Source organism: Aotus nancymaae, unplaced genomic scaffold (genome assembly GCF_030222135.1).
Source record: "Aotus nancymaae isolate 86718 unplaced genomic scaffold, 86718_ANA_hifiasm-v0.15.2.pri h1tg000009l, whole genome shotgun sequence".
NCBI classification, from domain to species: Eukaryota; Metazoa; Chordata; class Mammalia; order Primates; family Aotidae; genus Aotus; species Aotus nancymaae.
Window position 1 is genome coordinate 13,876,842 of NW_026988420.1, and position 15,842 is coordinate 13,892,683.

At 36.6% G+C, this 15,842-nt stretch overlaps 1 protein-coding gene across 5 annotated transcripts in view; it reads left to right on the forward strand.

The window, feature by feature from the left end:
• The window catches only part of CAB39L (calcium binding protein 39 like), a 151,451-nt gene that overhangs the window by 75,629 nt on the left and 59,980 nt on the right, over nt 1–15,842 (forward strand). For all 5 annotated transcript variants that reach the window (XM_012465120.3, XM_012465121.3, XM_064373571.1 and 2 more), the window contains one exon: nt 14,660–14,778. In XM_012465120.3, the coding sequence (XP_012320543.2) occupies nt 14,660–14,778 (119 nt within the window). The remainder of the gene's footprint in view (nt 1–14,659; nt 14,779–15,842) is intronic.

Sequence of the window (15,842 nt, forward strand, 5' to 3'; positions counted from 1 at the left end):
TATCTCCTTTTGAAAGCAATTATACCTAATTTACCTAAATAATAAATTGACTAACTAAAACAAAAACTTAGAAATGTAAGTGGTGACTATGTGTAGTCATTTTATTATCTATTGTGTAACTCAGAGATAGTGATTTTTCAGTGAGAAATGGATACATAGGCAACTTTGGGCATTGACTGTTGAGGTGACAGAAGTCCTGGTTTGGCTTTGTTGCTTTGTTTCTGCCATAATACTTTTGTTAGTATCAGGCAGGTGCTTGGGTCTTCATTAATTCTCAGAGATAGAGGAGATATGCAGATTTCTAAAGTGAATTGCTTTTAGTTTTGTTCACTGAATAAGTGGAAGGAAAACTAATAACAGTGATTGCCATGATTAGACCAAGATAGGGTCAGGGCTCTGGGGATCTGTGGAAATAGTAGCCCACAGCTCTCTGTGCAAGTTAGACCAGGGAAGAGTTTTAGCAGCCGAAACAGAGGAGGAGGAGTGTAGAGCCAGGAGACGTGAAGTCTGCATGTGGCTAGAAGCAAGACCTAGAGGGGACCTGGAAGGGCCTGGACTTCAGCTCATCCTTTCTTTCAGTTACAGCTGTCTTTTTCTTTCTTTCCCTTCCTTATTCTCTTTCTCTGTGTTTGGTATTTCCTGACTCATGATCTTTTTCTTTTCCTCTTGCTTGGCTTGCTCACTCTCCCTCTCCATCTTAGATCCCATTTCCTTTGAAAACAAGCTATATGTGAAATCAAAGTATAGTCTTTCTGTATGTAGTATACTTTTCTGTTTCTTTTATTTAGTTTAAAAGTAGGTATTATGAACACTTGTAGAAGCTGTGGCATAGTGAAAAAACACTTGACTTGGAATTAGAATTATTTAGAGTCCCAGCTCTGCTATTTGATTGTCAGTAAGTTAACCTCTTTGAACCTAAGTTTTCTCATCTATAAAATAGGAATAATATGAACTTACAGCATTGTTTTAAATATTAAACTAAATAAAAATATATACATATATATATTGTATTATATAGGGACATTAAATACAAATGCAAACTGTATACACATGTCAAGTAGTAGTATTTTTCCATTTCCTCTTTTTCTCAAACTGAAGAACTAAAGTTAAATGTAAGCTGGTTTGCTTTTGTTGTAACCCTTGATTTTTTTTTTGTCATAACCCTTGATTTTTTTAATATTTAGTTGGTCAGTGACCATAAATAGAAAAATGATTTCCTATTCTTATAGTATTTTAGTTCTATAAATTTACTATTCTTTGGCTCATTTCTCTGAGAACAGCAGCATATTAACCTACTGTCATCATTAATTCATAAGTACACTTGAGTTAGTTTATGAGATTAACCCAATTTGCAGTGGAGTGCTGGAAGGAATATGACTAAGGACGGTTATGTTTTGAAGAATGAGTCAGGGATGAGATGTCTTCAGGTTCAGTGACCTGGAGAAGCCTTGAGTAGCCACAGAGACTCATAGCTTGAAAGTGCTGTCCAAGAATTGGGGAGTTAGGGAGGAGTATACCAAAGAAAACTTTGGATACCTCACAACTTTCTTTGGCAGTGGCTCAAATAACACAAGTGGAACGTAAGAAACAGTTGTGCAAGTTTTCCTTCTTGTTACTTGTCATATGAAATATAAATCAAAATTTGTGAGAAGAAGTTCATTTAAAAATTATTTCAGAATTAAGACATTTAATTGCCTAAAATAGACTTGTAAATTATTATCAAGTAAATTTTATTCTCTGGAATCCTTGGAGAAAAGTGTCTTTCTGAACATTTGAATTTTCCATATAGCTGAAGATTAAGACTTCAAATGCAGAGTTAAATTGATTACTTTTACAGATTACTTGTTAAAATAAAATGCATTATATTCTTGCCTTCTCTCTGGAATAATATACTAGATATAATAAGTTTTTAAACTGATGATTCAAAACTATTATGAAAATGTGTTATTGTGATGATAAGATAGCAGGTAATTCTTAACTTTGTTTATTCAGTTGATGTGACACATGCCTAGAACACAATTATAAACGAGTGTGACACTCCATAGATGCAGCTGTCCTCCTCCTCTAGCCCATAGCAAAATATATACTTCTTGGTTGAATGAATAAATGAATGAGTGAAAAGGAGTGAGAGTTTAGTACAGTTCAATTTTAAGCATTCCAACTACATAAATATTTTCAGGAGGGAGGCAGCATTATTAGCCTACTTGTAGAAATGTACTATGTTATCTCTATGAACTAGAGGCATGGATGATCAGCCTGCAGGCGACAACTGTCCTTTTCAAGCCTAAAGTATCCATATAAGCTAGTGACAGCTTGATAAAATTCCTTCTGACTTCAGACTTACTCCAATGACACAGACCCCCCCCCCCCCCCGCAAGCCTTGGTTCATGGCTTGCACTGGGATAGTCACTTCTGTATTACTTGGGTACTAGGACTGTGTCTGCCATACCTAGTGGCATGTTAATTTGTGAGTTGATTGAATGAATGTAGTAATGAGAATGAGAACTCAAAGCAGAGGTAAAAGAATTGGACCAAAAGAAGGTGTCTTGGAACATACCAGTGAGCCATTTTTCTGGAGGAATTAGTACATTGTTTAGAAGATAATTGAAGCTATTTGGAGTGATGATCATATGATTTCAGAAAGTGAATACCCTCTCATGGTGCTTCTTTGGAGAGCACAACAGTCATTTGACTGTAAAATTTCTGGTATGTTTTAATAACAGAAAGGAAAAATTATTATTTTAAAGATGCATACAGCTTTTGCCAGATACCTAGGATAATGGCACATTCCTTACAGTGAAAAAAAGTGAATTTTTGCTTAGAAGATACCTTGATTGGCTTTTTTTTTTTGTTAATTTGAAAGGCTGAAGTCTCCAGGCAATGTCTGGAAGGAAAAGAGTGAAATAAAAAGCTTAGATTTCCTTGGCAGAATAAAGTAACAGAAATTTGAGAAATGCCCTTTTTGGCTAGAGTTGATAGCAGTAGGAAATATAAGAAAGATAGAAGAATGGTTTGGAGGGAGGGAGAGAGAGGGATCCAGAACCATGGCAAAAGGAAGGTGTTTGTGGAGAAAGATGATCAGGAAGACTGAGGAACCTTTCATAAAAGGTGTTTCTGCACCGTGCTGTAATTATCCTTTGTTCACCTTAAACCTTTGTAAAGGAACTGTGTACTAATAATACATGTTGAGTGAAGAAGGGGTGGTTTTCTTACACTTGGAGTAAACTGCGTGTTGAAAAAATAAGCAGTTGCAGGAAACAAGACAATGAATAGGGGTTGAAGGGTGCTGGGAGCAGAGGTTTGGAACCCTGAGCTGACAGCAGTGATGGTGGCTGGCAGCACTGACTTAGATTGGGTGGCAGGGACTGACTCAGGAATCTGTGACAAACCCACTTCTCTGTCCATAATCTAGAGGAAAGTGGCCCATTGGGGTGGGGACAATACTGGAGGATACTGCTGCCATCATGTGAATAATGGCTAGTTAGGAGGTTGGCCTTTGGGTTAAATAAAAATCTCATTATTCAGCTATACATTTTTATCTAATCCTTTAAGCCTTAAAATGCAGACAGAAAAGAACCATTTCAGCATACTATTGTGAGGTTCAAAAAATGAGTTGTGGCTGAGTTTGCAAGGCTTCTGATTTTGTGTGCTTAAGATCAAACTCAGCTGTGTTTTTTGAGGTTTGGCTACTATTCAAGACATAGCTTTAGACTCTTTGATGTTTTGAAATACAATGTGATAAGAGATCAAAGGAGGAAAAATTTATTGCCTATAAGGTCTGATACATTTATTTTAAAGGCAGGTGTGCCTTGCAAGACTAGGGTGGATGCAAAGTGAACTGTTCGGGCTGAATAGGCAGCTCAAAGAAGCAGAAAATTGTCTTCTATGGTAACTTAATCCCTAGTGATTATTTCTTGCTACATTAAGAAAAAATTAGCTAAACAGGCCTGGTGCAGTGGCTCCCGCCTATAATCCCAGCACTTTGGGAGGCTGAGGTAGGAGGATTGCTTGAGCCCGGGAGTTTGAGACCAGCCTGGGCAACACGGCAAAAGCCTGTCTCTACAAAAAATACAAAAAATTAGCAGGAGATGCCTGCCTGTTGTCCCAGCTACTCAAGGAGGCTGAGGTGGAAGAATCACCTGGGCCTGGGTGGTTAAGGCTACAGTGAGCCAAGTTGTGCAACTGCACTCCAGCCTGGGTAACAGAATGAGACCCTGTCTCAAAAGAAAAAAAAAAATAGCAAAACAAACACACCAGGATCAGCTTTTCCACTTTTCATTAAGCCATTTTGTAGTCCTACATTTTGTAAATTTTTATCCTCTAAAAATCTTTTTCTCTTCCCTGGACCTGATTAAAGTGGTTTTATTACTGTAAAAACGTAACAGAACTTGTAAAGCCTTAAAATACCAGCTTTGACTGTACTTCATACATTTAACAATTTGAAATGCTTACTATATGTGTTAGCCATTGATTTTATTTAATTATATTTGGTCTTGATTTTATTTGATTGTTTATATATTTTGTGCCCATTATTGGACAAATTAAAGAATTTACAATCTCAGGTAGGGAAATACTATGTCATAGAAAATGGAATTTTATTTTATCATTACCCTATTAGCCTAAAATTAATGAATACCTGCTTTAGAAGCCCTTTATCCTACAAAGGCACATAATTTCTGGGTGATTAAAAACGGCATTTGGCATCAGGCTCTTAATTAGATATGAAACCTGTAATTGTTTGTAATAAAATTAAGACAGCGACCATTTGTTTGATCATACCAGACATTTTAAGAAATGTAGTCTGCATAAGGATGAAAACTACTTGTGCTGTGTATGAAGTGTTCTGTCTGCCCACTTCCTCTGTTTCCTGGGGAATGCTCCCTCCTTCTCCACTCACATGGTTACCATGGGAACAATCATCTGGGTGGCGTGATACCCTGGACAACACACAGCTGACTGATCTGCCGGTGGATATCTGACCAAAAGAGGGCCAGAGGCTTTCAGCAGGAATTCTGGAACTAGAATTGAGACAGAACCCCAGTATCTAGCCAGGTATTTTTCCATCAGTGCCATATTTTTCACTATGTAGACTGAAGAAACAGAAGAAGCCAGCCTGCAGAGAAAATAGAATGGCAACCATATTGGGGCAGTGGGGAAGATAACTGCCACATAAATTCCCACAGATGGATTTCATGTAATATGTCAACTTAATTATATTTAAATATTTTTGAGAGCAACTTTGAGCTAGCTTATATTTTGGATCCCTAAATCTTTCCCAATATCTGTATTCGATTTGAGTTTTAGTCCCCAGCAAGATTCCTCACTAATCCATTCAGTGGCCACCCCTTACCCTGCAGACCATTCTGCCTATCTAGTTCTGCTTGAAATTCAGCACAACCATCTGCTCCCACCCACCTCAACTGCCCCCCAACACACCAGCAAGAATAAAGAAGTCCATTACTTCAGTGGCTATAATTTTCATTTTTAAAAATTATGATACAATTTATAAATGGTAACCTTCACCCTTTTTAGTGCACAGTTCTGTAATGAAGAACAGTTCCATCACCCTAAAAAAATTCTCCTATGCCCCTTTGTAATCAGCTCCTTTGCCTGTCCCTGGCCTCTGGCAACCATTGAACTGATCAGTTTTCAGTCCTTATATTTTCACCATTGCAAAAGGATTGGGTAAACAGAATCATGTGTATGTAGCCTTTTGAGCCTGGCTTTGGTCAGCATAACGCATTTGAGATTCATCCATGTCATTGCCATGTATTAGGAGTCTGTTGCTTTTTATTGCTGAGTAGCAGTCCATTGCATGGATGGACCACAGATCATTTATCCATTCCCCACTTGAGGGATATTTTACATATTTCCAGTTTCTAGCAATTACAACTAAAGCTGCAGTAATCATTTATGTATAGTATTTAGTGTAAACATAGGTTTTCATTTCACTTAGATAAATACGTAGGAGTAGGACTGTTGGGGAATGTCAACTTTTTGTCTTCTTTTATTGTTTTATTTTAGCCATTCTAATAAGGATTCATGGCATGTCATTGTGGTTTTAATTTGGATTTCCCTAATGACTAATGATGTTGAGCATCTTTTCATATACATTTTTGCCACCATATCTCTTTTATGAAGTGTCTGTTCAGATCTTTTGCCTCTTTTGAATTTGGTTGCTGAATTTTGAGAATTCTTTATATATAGTCTGTATACAAGTCAATGGCTTGTGTTTTAAAGTGGATGTTTTCTAGTCTTTGCCTTTTTTCATCTTGTTTGCCTTTTCTCATCTATGCTATCCAAGAGAGATGCTCTTTTTCAGCAATTATTCTGGTTGCTGTGACTGCTGTTCACCAACTCTTTCTTCCCTCCTTTTCTCTTTTCTTGTTTGATTTTAGTTAATATTTCCATATATATCATTCATTCATTCAGCAAATAATTGTGGAGCATTCCATATTAAGGCTGACCTTTTTGAAATTTGCCAGCAAACACAAGGGCTTCCTCAGGTTTGAGATCTTATTGGTTACATTATATGTAACCTTAGAATTGCCAGCTAATTTTTGGCATTTTGGATCACTTCTGGATGTTGCTTATTTATTATCAAAGATACTTTGAGGGTTTTGCCTTCTTTTTCTCTGGCCACTTCTAAGGCCAGAGCTTGAGATCTGGCAGCCTGTGGGTTGCAAAAAACTGGTTTTGAAATAGTTAAGGTTTCACTCGAGTTAGATTGGCATGACAAATTGACAGCTATAAAGATTAACGTATAATGTAGAGATCATTATTCACCAGCTTGTACCTGTTTCAGTGTTCTATAATCCTTTCTATTCTAATCCTTTCCTCTGTTTTGAGAAGTGGTCCCTGGTAGCAGAACTTGTTTTTGTTATCCACAGGGGGCTTCCTTTGCCTTTGCACACATTTGCTAATGAACTAGAAGAATGTTGTCCTCTGTGTAAAAGTTGGATAGAGTTCTGTGGAGCTTCATTTCTACTGTTCACTGGAATGCTGTATGGAATGTTCTTGTGGCATTTCACTGGGAAGTATGAAAAACATGTTCCTATGACATTTCAAAGAGGGTTGATATTTATTCTGTAATATTACACTGTAGGGTCTAGAAAGTTTGAATAAAACAGATGCTTTCTTTCATTTTAAAATCAATTTATGCTTACAGCTATATCTTTTTTTATATAACAAATAGTCTTTAACATTAATATAAATACAATTTATGAAATATAACTTTTTTTTTTGAGACATGATATCACTCTGTCACCAAAGCTAGAGTACAGTGGCATGATCTCAGCTCACTGCAACCTACACTTCCCAGGCTCAAGTGATCCTCCCACCTCAATCTCCCAAGTAGCTGGGACTATAGGTGCATGCCAGTACACCCAGCTAATTTTTGTATTTTTTTAATAGAGATGGGGTTTCACCAGGTTGCCTAGACTGGTCTCAAACTCCTGGGTTCAACTGATCCTCCAGCCTTGGCCTCTCAGAGTGCTAGAGTTATAGGCATAAGCCACTGTGCCTGGCCTATAAACATTTTTTAGTGTTTTAAAATTATGAGAGCAACTGATTTTGAAGTATCCTTTTAAATTGAAGATTCACCTCCTAATTGATTTTTGTGTGAACATAAGTTTTCATTTCTCTGTGATAGATGCCAAGAGCGCAATTGCTATTATGGTTAGCTGCATGTTTAGCTGTTTCAGGAACTGCTGAAGTGTTTCTAGATTGGCTGTACTGTTTTACATTTCCATCACAATGTGTGAGTACAGTTTCTCTTCATTCTTGCCAGCATTTGATATTGCTGTTTTTTATGTTAGCCATTCCGATAGATATGTAGTAATATTTCATTGTGGTTTTGATTTGCATTTCCCTAATGGCTAATATTGTAGAACATCTTCGATGTGCTTATTGCCATCTGTATATCCTCTTTAGTGAAATGTCTCTTCATGTATTTTACCCATTTTCTCTTTTTTGTTTATTTTAATTTTATTGTTTACAGTAGAGATGGGCTCTTGCTATGTTGCCCAGGCTATTCTCAAACTCCTGGCTCAAGCAATCTTCCTGCTTCAGCTTTCCAAAGTAATTTCATACCTGGGATTATAGGCATGAGCCACCCCACCCAGCCTTTTGTCCAAGTTCTAATTAGATTGTTTGTTTGAGAAAGGATCTCCCTCTGTTGCCCAGACTGGAATGCAGTGGCACAACCTCAGCTCACTGCAGCCTCTGCCTCCAGGGCTGAAGCAATTCTCATGCCTCAGCCTTCTGAGTAGCTGGAATTACAGGCATACACCACCATGCCCAGCTATTCTTAGTAGAGATAGGGTTTACGTTGGTCAGGCTGGTCTCGAATGCCTGACCTCAGGTGGTCCACCTGCCTCAGCCTCCCAAAATGCTGGAATTACGGGTGTGAGCCACCACACCTGGCAGATTGTTTTTTATATTATTAAGTTTTTGGGGCTGGTAGAGGGGGAGGTTGGGTTTTGGAAGGGGAGCATTTGGAGAGCATGGGTTTTTATTTATTTTTTCCTTTTTAATTTTTGTGGGTACATAGTATGTAGTGTATATGAGATATTTTGGTACAGGCATGTAATGTATAATAATCACATCATAGAATATTGGGTATCCAACCTCTCAAGCATTTATCTTTGGTGTTACTAGATCTTATTCATTGTTTATATTGTTTTTTGTACCCATTAACCATCCCTATCCCTCCCCGATTGCCCCTCTAATACCCTTCCTAGCCTCTGGTAACCATGCTGCTTTTCTCGATCTTCATGAGTTCACTTGTTTTGATTTTTAGATCCCACAAATAGCTGAGAATATCTGATGTTTGTCTTTCTGTGCCTGATTTATTTCACTTAACATAATGGCCTCCAGTTCCATCCATGTTGTTGCAAATGACAGAAGATCATTCCTTTTTATGGCTGAATAGTACTTTATTGTGTATATGTATCACATTTTCTTTATCCTCATTTTGTCATCTGTTTTTGGACACTTAGGTTGTTTCCAAATCTTGGCTATTGTGAACAATACTACAACAAATATGGGAGTGTAGATATCTCTTTAATATACTGATTTCCTTTCTTTTGGGCATATACCTAGGAGTAGGATTGCTAAATCGTATGATAGCTCTATTTGCAGTTTGTTGAGGAACCTCCAAATTGTTCTCCATAGTGATTGTACTAATATACATTCCTACCAACAGCATATGAGGGTTTCCTTTTCCCCACATCCTCACCAGCATTAGTTGTTACCTGACATTTAGATAAAAGCCATTTTAACTGGGGTGAGATGATATCTCACTGTAGTTTTGATTTTCATTTCTCTGATAATCAGTGATGTTGAACCCCTTTTCATAGAAGGCCTGTATTCTGTAGGTTGTCTCTTCACTTTATTGATGGTGTTGATTGCGATTGTATCCTTCTCTGTGCAGAAGCTTTTAAACTTGATGTGGTCCCATTTGTCCATTTTCCCTTTGATTGCCTGTGCTTGTGGGCTTTTACTCAAGAAGTTATTGCCCAGACCAATGTCCTGAAAGGTTTTCCCAATGTTTTCTTTTAGTAGTTTCATAGTTACATAGATCTTAGATATAAGTCTTTAATCCATTTTGATTTGATTTTTGTATGTGACAAGAGATAGGGGTCCAATTTTATTCTTCTGCATATGGATATCCAGTTTTCTCTGCACCATTTATTGAAGACTGTCTTTTTCCCTCAATGTGTGTTCTCAGCACCTTTGTAAAAAATGAGTTCACTGTAGGTGTGTACATTTGTTTCTCATTTCTCTATTCTGTTCCATTGGTCTATGTGTCTATTTTCATGCCATTACCATGCTGTTTTGGTTACTACACAGCTCTGTAGTATAATTTGAAGTCAGGTCATGTGATTTTGTCAGTTTTGTTCTTTTTGCTCAGGATGGTTTTGGCCCTTCTCAGTTTTTTGTGGTTCCATGTAAGTTTTATGATGGTTTTTTCTACTTCTATGAAGAATGTCATTGGCATTTTGTTAGGAATTGCATTGAATCTGTAGATCATGAACATTTTAACAATATTGATTCTTTCAATCCATGGGCATGGAATGAATATCTTTCCTTTTTTGTGTATCCTCTTTAATTTCTTTCATCTTTTTTTTTATAGTTTTCATTACAGAGATTTTTTACTTCTTTGGTTAATTTCTAGGTGTTTTATTTGTTGCTGTTGTAAGCAGGATTTCTTTTTTGGTTTCTTTTTCAGATTGTTAACTGGTAGTATCTAGAAATGCTACTGATTTTTGTATGTTGATTTTTGTATCCTGCAATTTATTGAATTTGTTCATCTATTCTAATAGTTATTTTGTGGAGTCTTTAGTTTTTTCCAAATATAAGGTCATATGATCTGCAAACAAGGATAATTTGACTTCTTCTCTTCCAATTTGGATGACCTTCATTTCATTCTCTTGTTTGATTGCTCTGGCGAACACTTCTAATATTATGTTGCATAATAGTGGTAAAAGTTGTCATGTTCCAGATCTAAGATCTGCTACTGTTGTATTGGGATCTATCTCTCACCTTAGCTCTAATGATATTTGCCCTTCATTTCATTCTCTTGTTTGATTGCTCTAGCTAATACTTCCAATATTATGTTGAATAACAGTGGTAAAAGTTGTCATGTTCCAGATCTAAGATCTGCTACTGTTGTATTGGGATCTGTCTCTCACTTTAGCTCTAATAATATTTGCTTTATATATCTGGGTACTCCAGTGTTTGGTGCATATATATTTACAATTGTTATATCCTTTTGCTCAATTGACCCCTCTATTTATTATATAATGACTTTCTTTGTCTCTTCTTGCAGTTTTTGTCTTGAAATCTGTTTGTCTGATGTAAGTGTAGCTACTCCTGCTCTTTTTGTTTGTTTGTTTTCATTAGCATGGAATATCTTTTTCCATGTCTTTATTTTCAGTCCATGTGTATCTTCATAGGTGAAATGTTTTTCTTGTAGGCGACAGATCATTTGGGTCTTGTTTTTTTAATCCATTCACCTACTCTATGTCTTTTTTTTTTTTCTTTTTCTTTTTTCTTTCCTTCTTTCTTTTTTTTTTTTTTTTTAGACAGGGTCTTACTCTGTCATCCAGGCTGGAGTACAGTAGCACAGTCACAACTCACTGCAGCCTTTACCTCCTGGGCTCAGGTGATCTTCACACCTCAGCCTCCCAAGTAGCCACTCCAAGTCTTTTGATTGAAGACTTTAGTCCACTTACATACAGTGTTACTATTGACAAGTAAGGGCTTACTCCTGCCATTTTGTTATTTGTTTTCTGATTGTTTTTTAGTCTTCTTTTCCTTCTTTTCTTCTTTCCTGTCTTCCTTTTAGTGAAGGTGATTTTCTCTGGTGGTATGCTTTAATTTCTTGTTTTTTTTTATGTTTTGTGTATTCATTGTATTTTTTAAATTTGAGGTTACCATGAGGCATGCATATACTATCTTATAAACCATTATTTTAAACTAATAACAACACTAATTACATAAAGAAACACACAAAAGGAAAACTAATAAGAACTCTACACCTTAACTTCATCCCCCTGCTTTTTAACTTTTTGTTGTTTTTCTTTATATCTTATTGTACTATTTATGTCTTGAAAAGCTGTTATTATTTTTGGCTGGTTCATCATTTAGTCTTTCTCCTTAAGACAACAATAATTTACACACCACAATTACAGTGTTATGCTAGTCTATGTTTTTCTATGTGCTTCCTATTTCCAGTGGATTTTATACCTTCAGATGATTTCTTCTTGCTCATTAATATCCTTTTCTTTCAGATTGAAGAACTCCCCTTAGCATTTCTTGTAGGATGAGTCTGGTATTGATCAAATCCCTCAATTTTTGTTTGTCTGGGAAAGTTTTTACTTCTTCTTCATGCCTGAAGGGCATTTTTGCCAAATATGCTATTCTAGGGTAAAGGTTTTTTCCTTTAGCACATTAAATATGTCATTCCACTCTCTCCTAGCTATAATATTTCCACTGAAAAATCTGCTGCCAGATATATTGCAGCTCCATTGTATGTTATTTTTTTCTTTTCACCTGCTTCTTTTAGGATTTATTTAATTTTTTTTTTACATTGGGAGTTTGATTACTAAATGCTTTGAGGTAGTCTTTGGTTTAAATCTGCTTGGTGTTCTATAACCTTCTTATGCTCGAATATTCATGTCTTTCTCTAGGCTTGGGAAGTTCTCTGATATTATCTCTTAGAGAAAATTTTCTATTCTTATCTCTTTTTCTACCTCCTCTTTAAGGTCAGTAAGTCTTAGAATTGCCCTTTTTAGACTATTTCCTAGATCTCATAGACATTCTTCATTGTTTTTTATTCTTTTTTCTTTTGTCTCCTCTAATTGCTTATTTTCAAATAGCCTGTCTGCAAGCTCACTAATTCTTTCTTCTGCTTGATTAATTCTGTTATAAAGAGGTTCTGATGCATTCTTCAGCATGTCAATTGCATTTTCAACCCTAGAATTTCTACTTGATTGTTTTTAATTATTTCAATCTCTTTGTTAAATTTATCTGATAGAATTCTAAATTCCTTCTCTGTGTTATCTTGAATTTCTTTGAGCTTCCTCAAAATAGTGATTTTGAATTCTCTGTCTGAAAGGTCATATATGTCTGTTCTCCCAGGATTGGTCCCTGGTGTCTTATTTAGTTCAATTGTTGAGGTCATGTTTTCTTAGATGATGTTAGTGCTTGTAGATATTTATGAGTATCTGACAGGATGGTGAGATCTAGGCAATCTCACAAATCCTTAATTTCCTTATTTATAATATGTTTATATACATATTTATATTTGTACATATTTATAAAACATATATTATAAATTCTTAATTTCTTGTTTATAATTGCATAAGGTTGTTATATGCATGCCAGAAAAAAATTACCAAAAAGAATATGAAGTTTTAAAAAATAAGGTTGTTGTGAAAATTGGATTATACCTGTAGAGCTCTTAGCATAAGTGCCTGGCACAGAGTAAGCACTCAATAAATATTTGCTTCTGTGGAGGTAGAGGTTGAAGTCATGGGGAAGAGGAAGTACTGATCGATATAGCAAAGGACATGGTTGTAATACAGAGAGGGGCACTCATCCCAAGGAGAATACTCCTAAACTGAATCTTAAAGAATGACAGAGTTCATGAAAAAAAGAAGAGCATCAACAAAGGTATAGAAGCATAAAATGTTGTGTATATGTGGTGTAGCAATTTGATACTAAAAGAATTTGATGTAGGAATTGGAAATGATAGTTAGCTGATGAGACTGGAGAAGTTGGCCACTGTCAAGTCTTTGAAAATATTGCACCTTTTTGTAAGCAAAAGGGAAACATTGAAGAATTTAAGGAGAGAGATGGCATGGTCAGATTTGCATTTCTAGCTAGCTCACTCTACAGGGTGAGGATGCTTAGAAGTGGAGACAGTAACTGAAGTAAGCTCCTTCATAGTTCAATTGAGAGATGAAGGCCAGAACTAGGGCCATACCGATTGAGAACGCAATGTCATTGTATTAGTATGTTCTCACACTGATGTAAGGAAATATCTGAGACTGGGTAGTTTTTAAAGTAAAGAGGTTTAATTGACTCACAGTTGCACAGTGCTGGGGAGGCCCCAGGAAATTTACAATCATGGCAGAAGGGGAAGCAGGCACAGACCTTCTTCACATGACAGCAGGAGAAAGAAGAGTGAATGAGCAAAGGGGAAAAAGCCCCTTATAAAACCACCAGATCTCAAGAGAACTCATTCACTGTCACAAGAACATCATGGAGGAAACTGCCCCCATGATCCAATTACCTCCCACCAGGTCCTGCCCTCCACACAAAGGGATTATAGGGATTACAATTTGAGATGAGATTTGGGTGAGGCACAGAGTCAAACCATATCAGTAATTCTTGTACTTATTTTTCATATAACGTACTCAGGTCCAGTCCAAGCTTTCTTTTGGAAAACCAGGCTAGACAGATTGTAAGGTGTATGGGAGTGCAGGTCTTGTCCATGAGGACTCTAAGAAGCCCTATTCATGATTGCATATCGAGTTCCTTTGTCTCACTGATTCGGTGATGTCTTCTATTCCTCTAGGCTAGATATATTTGTTATGATCACCTAGATCAAATATTTCCACCTAATGGAAAACCACTTTTTTTTTTAAGTCAAGGCACTAGAGTGAAGAATAGTGAATGAAGTGATAATGTGAAGGAGAAAAAAGGAAGTAGATCTAAGAAAAAGGAATTTGATTCTAACCTACATTATACTAAAATCTTAACTTATTTTCTTTATCTGTTTTCCTTGCTTATTCATGAAGGTTTACAAATGTTAATCATAATTTTTTTTCTTGAATAAAGGTAGACTGTGAAAAAATAAAAAATTCAGTTCTGTCATATTCACTTTATGTCCTTCTGTGCCCTGTGGGAAACAGACTTCCAGTTGGTCAAATTTCCCCCAGCACAAATCCTGTTGCAAGGAGCTGCATCCATTTTGTAGACTGTGTTTGCAAGCACAGCTTGTTAGAAGTATATGGGAAAAGTATGTTAATGTTTTAGAAAGGATGGTATCATTTCTGTTGGTGTGTGTGTATGTATGTATATATTCTACATATTACACAATTCATCCATTTAGAGTGTACAATTTAATTGCTGTTTGTTTCTTTAACAGGGAAAAAAAGATGTGACCCAGATATTTAACAACATCCTGAGAAGACAGATAGGCACTCGAAGTCCTACTGTGGAGTATATTAGTGCTCATCCTCATATCCTGTTTATGCTCCTCAAAGGGTAGGTACATGACTTTCTTTCAAGTAGGGCTGAGTTTATAATGGTTGTTAAAAGTGCATAGCATTAGTCTCATTTGAGATAGGATCAGTTCCCTTTTGGAAGTGCAGTAAAGGTATTTGTCATGCATGAGGTCAGCCCTCCAGATCTGTCTCTGTGATTACTTAGGCTGCAGCAAAATCCTTTCTTTGCACCTTAATGTTTCTAAATGCTATGTTTCCACTTACTGCCTTTCTTTCCTCCACATTTCTGCTATCTCTGTGTCTTCCTATTACAGTATTGCTTGTGCTTCCCTATCTGCCCTATTCCTAGCTGCCCACTTACCCTTTTCCTGCTGCATTAGACTGAATGCCCTCACTACACACACATGCACACACATATATATTCTGGTTCTGGGAACTCAAATACAGGTATGAGAGTTTTTCCAGTAGCTAGCATCTGCCAAGGAGAATGTATATGGGTCTATAGGGAAGCCATAAAACCGAAGTCCAGCTAGCTAATAGAATCCCTGATTATTATTTTTATGTATACTTATTTGTAAATGTTTCTTGGGCATTTGGGGGCTACTCTGAATCATAAAGTCTGAAGTTCTGGGTTTAGCAAGGCTTGAGGACAGCAGACCATCTTCTTCCCTTTGTCTGTCTTTCTACTCCACCATCTCAAATCAGCAAGTCTCTTTATTTTATTGTATTCCTGTTTTCGATTCTGCTGTTTCATACCTAGTCCATCTCACTGATGTTCATTTTCTCTTTTAAAATATTTAAATGTATCAAAATAATACATAGTTTAAAAATCAGATATATCAATATGTAGCAGTTCTTCGCTTTTTTTTTTTTTTGAGATGGAGTCTCACTCTGTCGCCCAGGCTGGAGTGCAGTGGCATGACCTTGGCTCACTGCAACCTCCAACTCCCAGATTCAAGCAATTCTCCTGCCTCAGCCTCCAGGTAGCTGGGATTACAGGCACTACCACCACACATGGCTAATTTTTATATTTTTAGTAGAGACAGGGTTTCACCATTTGGCCAAGCTGGTCTTGAACTCCTGACTTCAAGTGATCCACCTGCC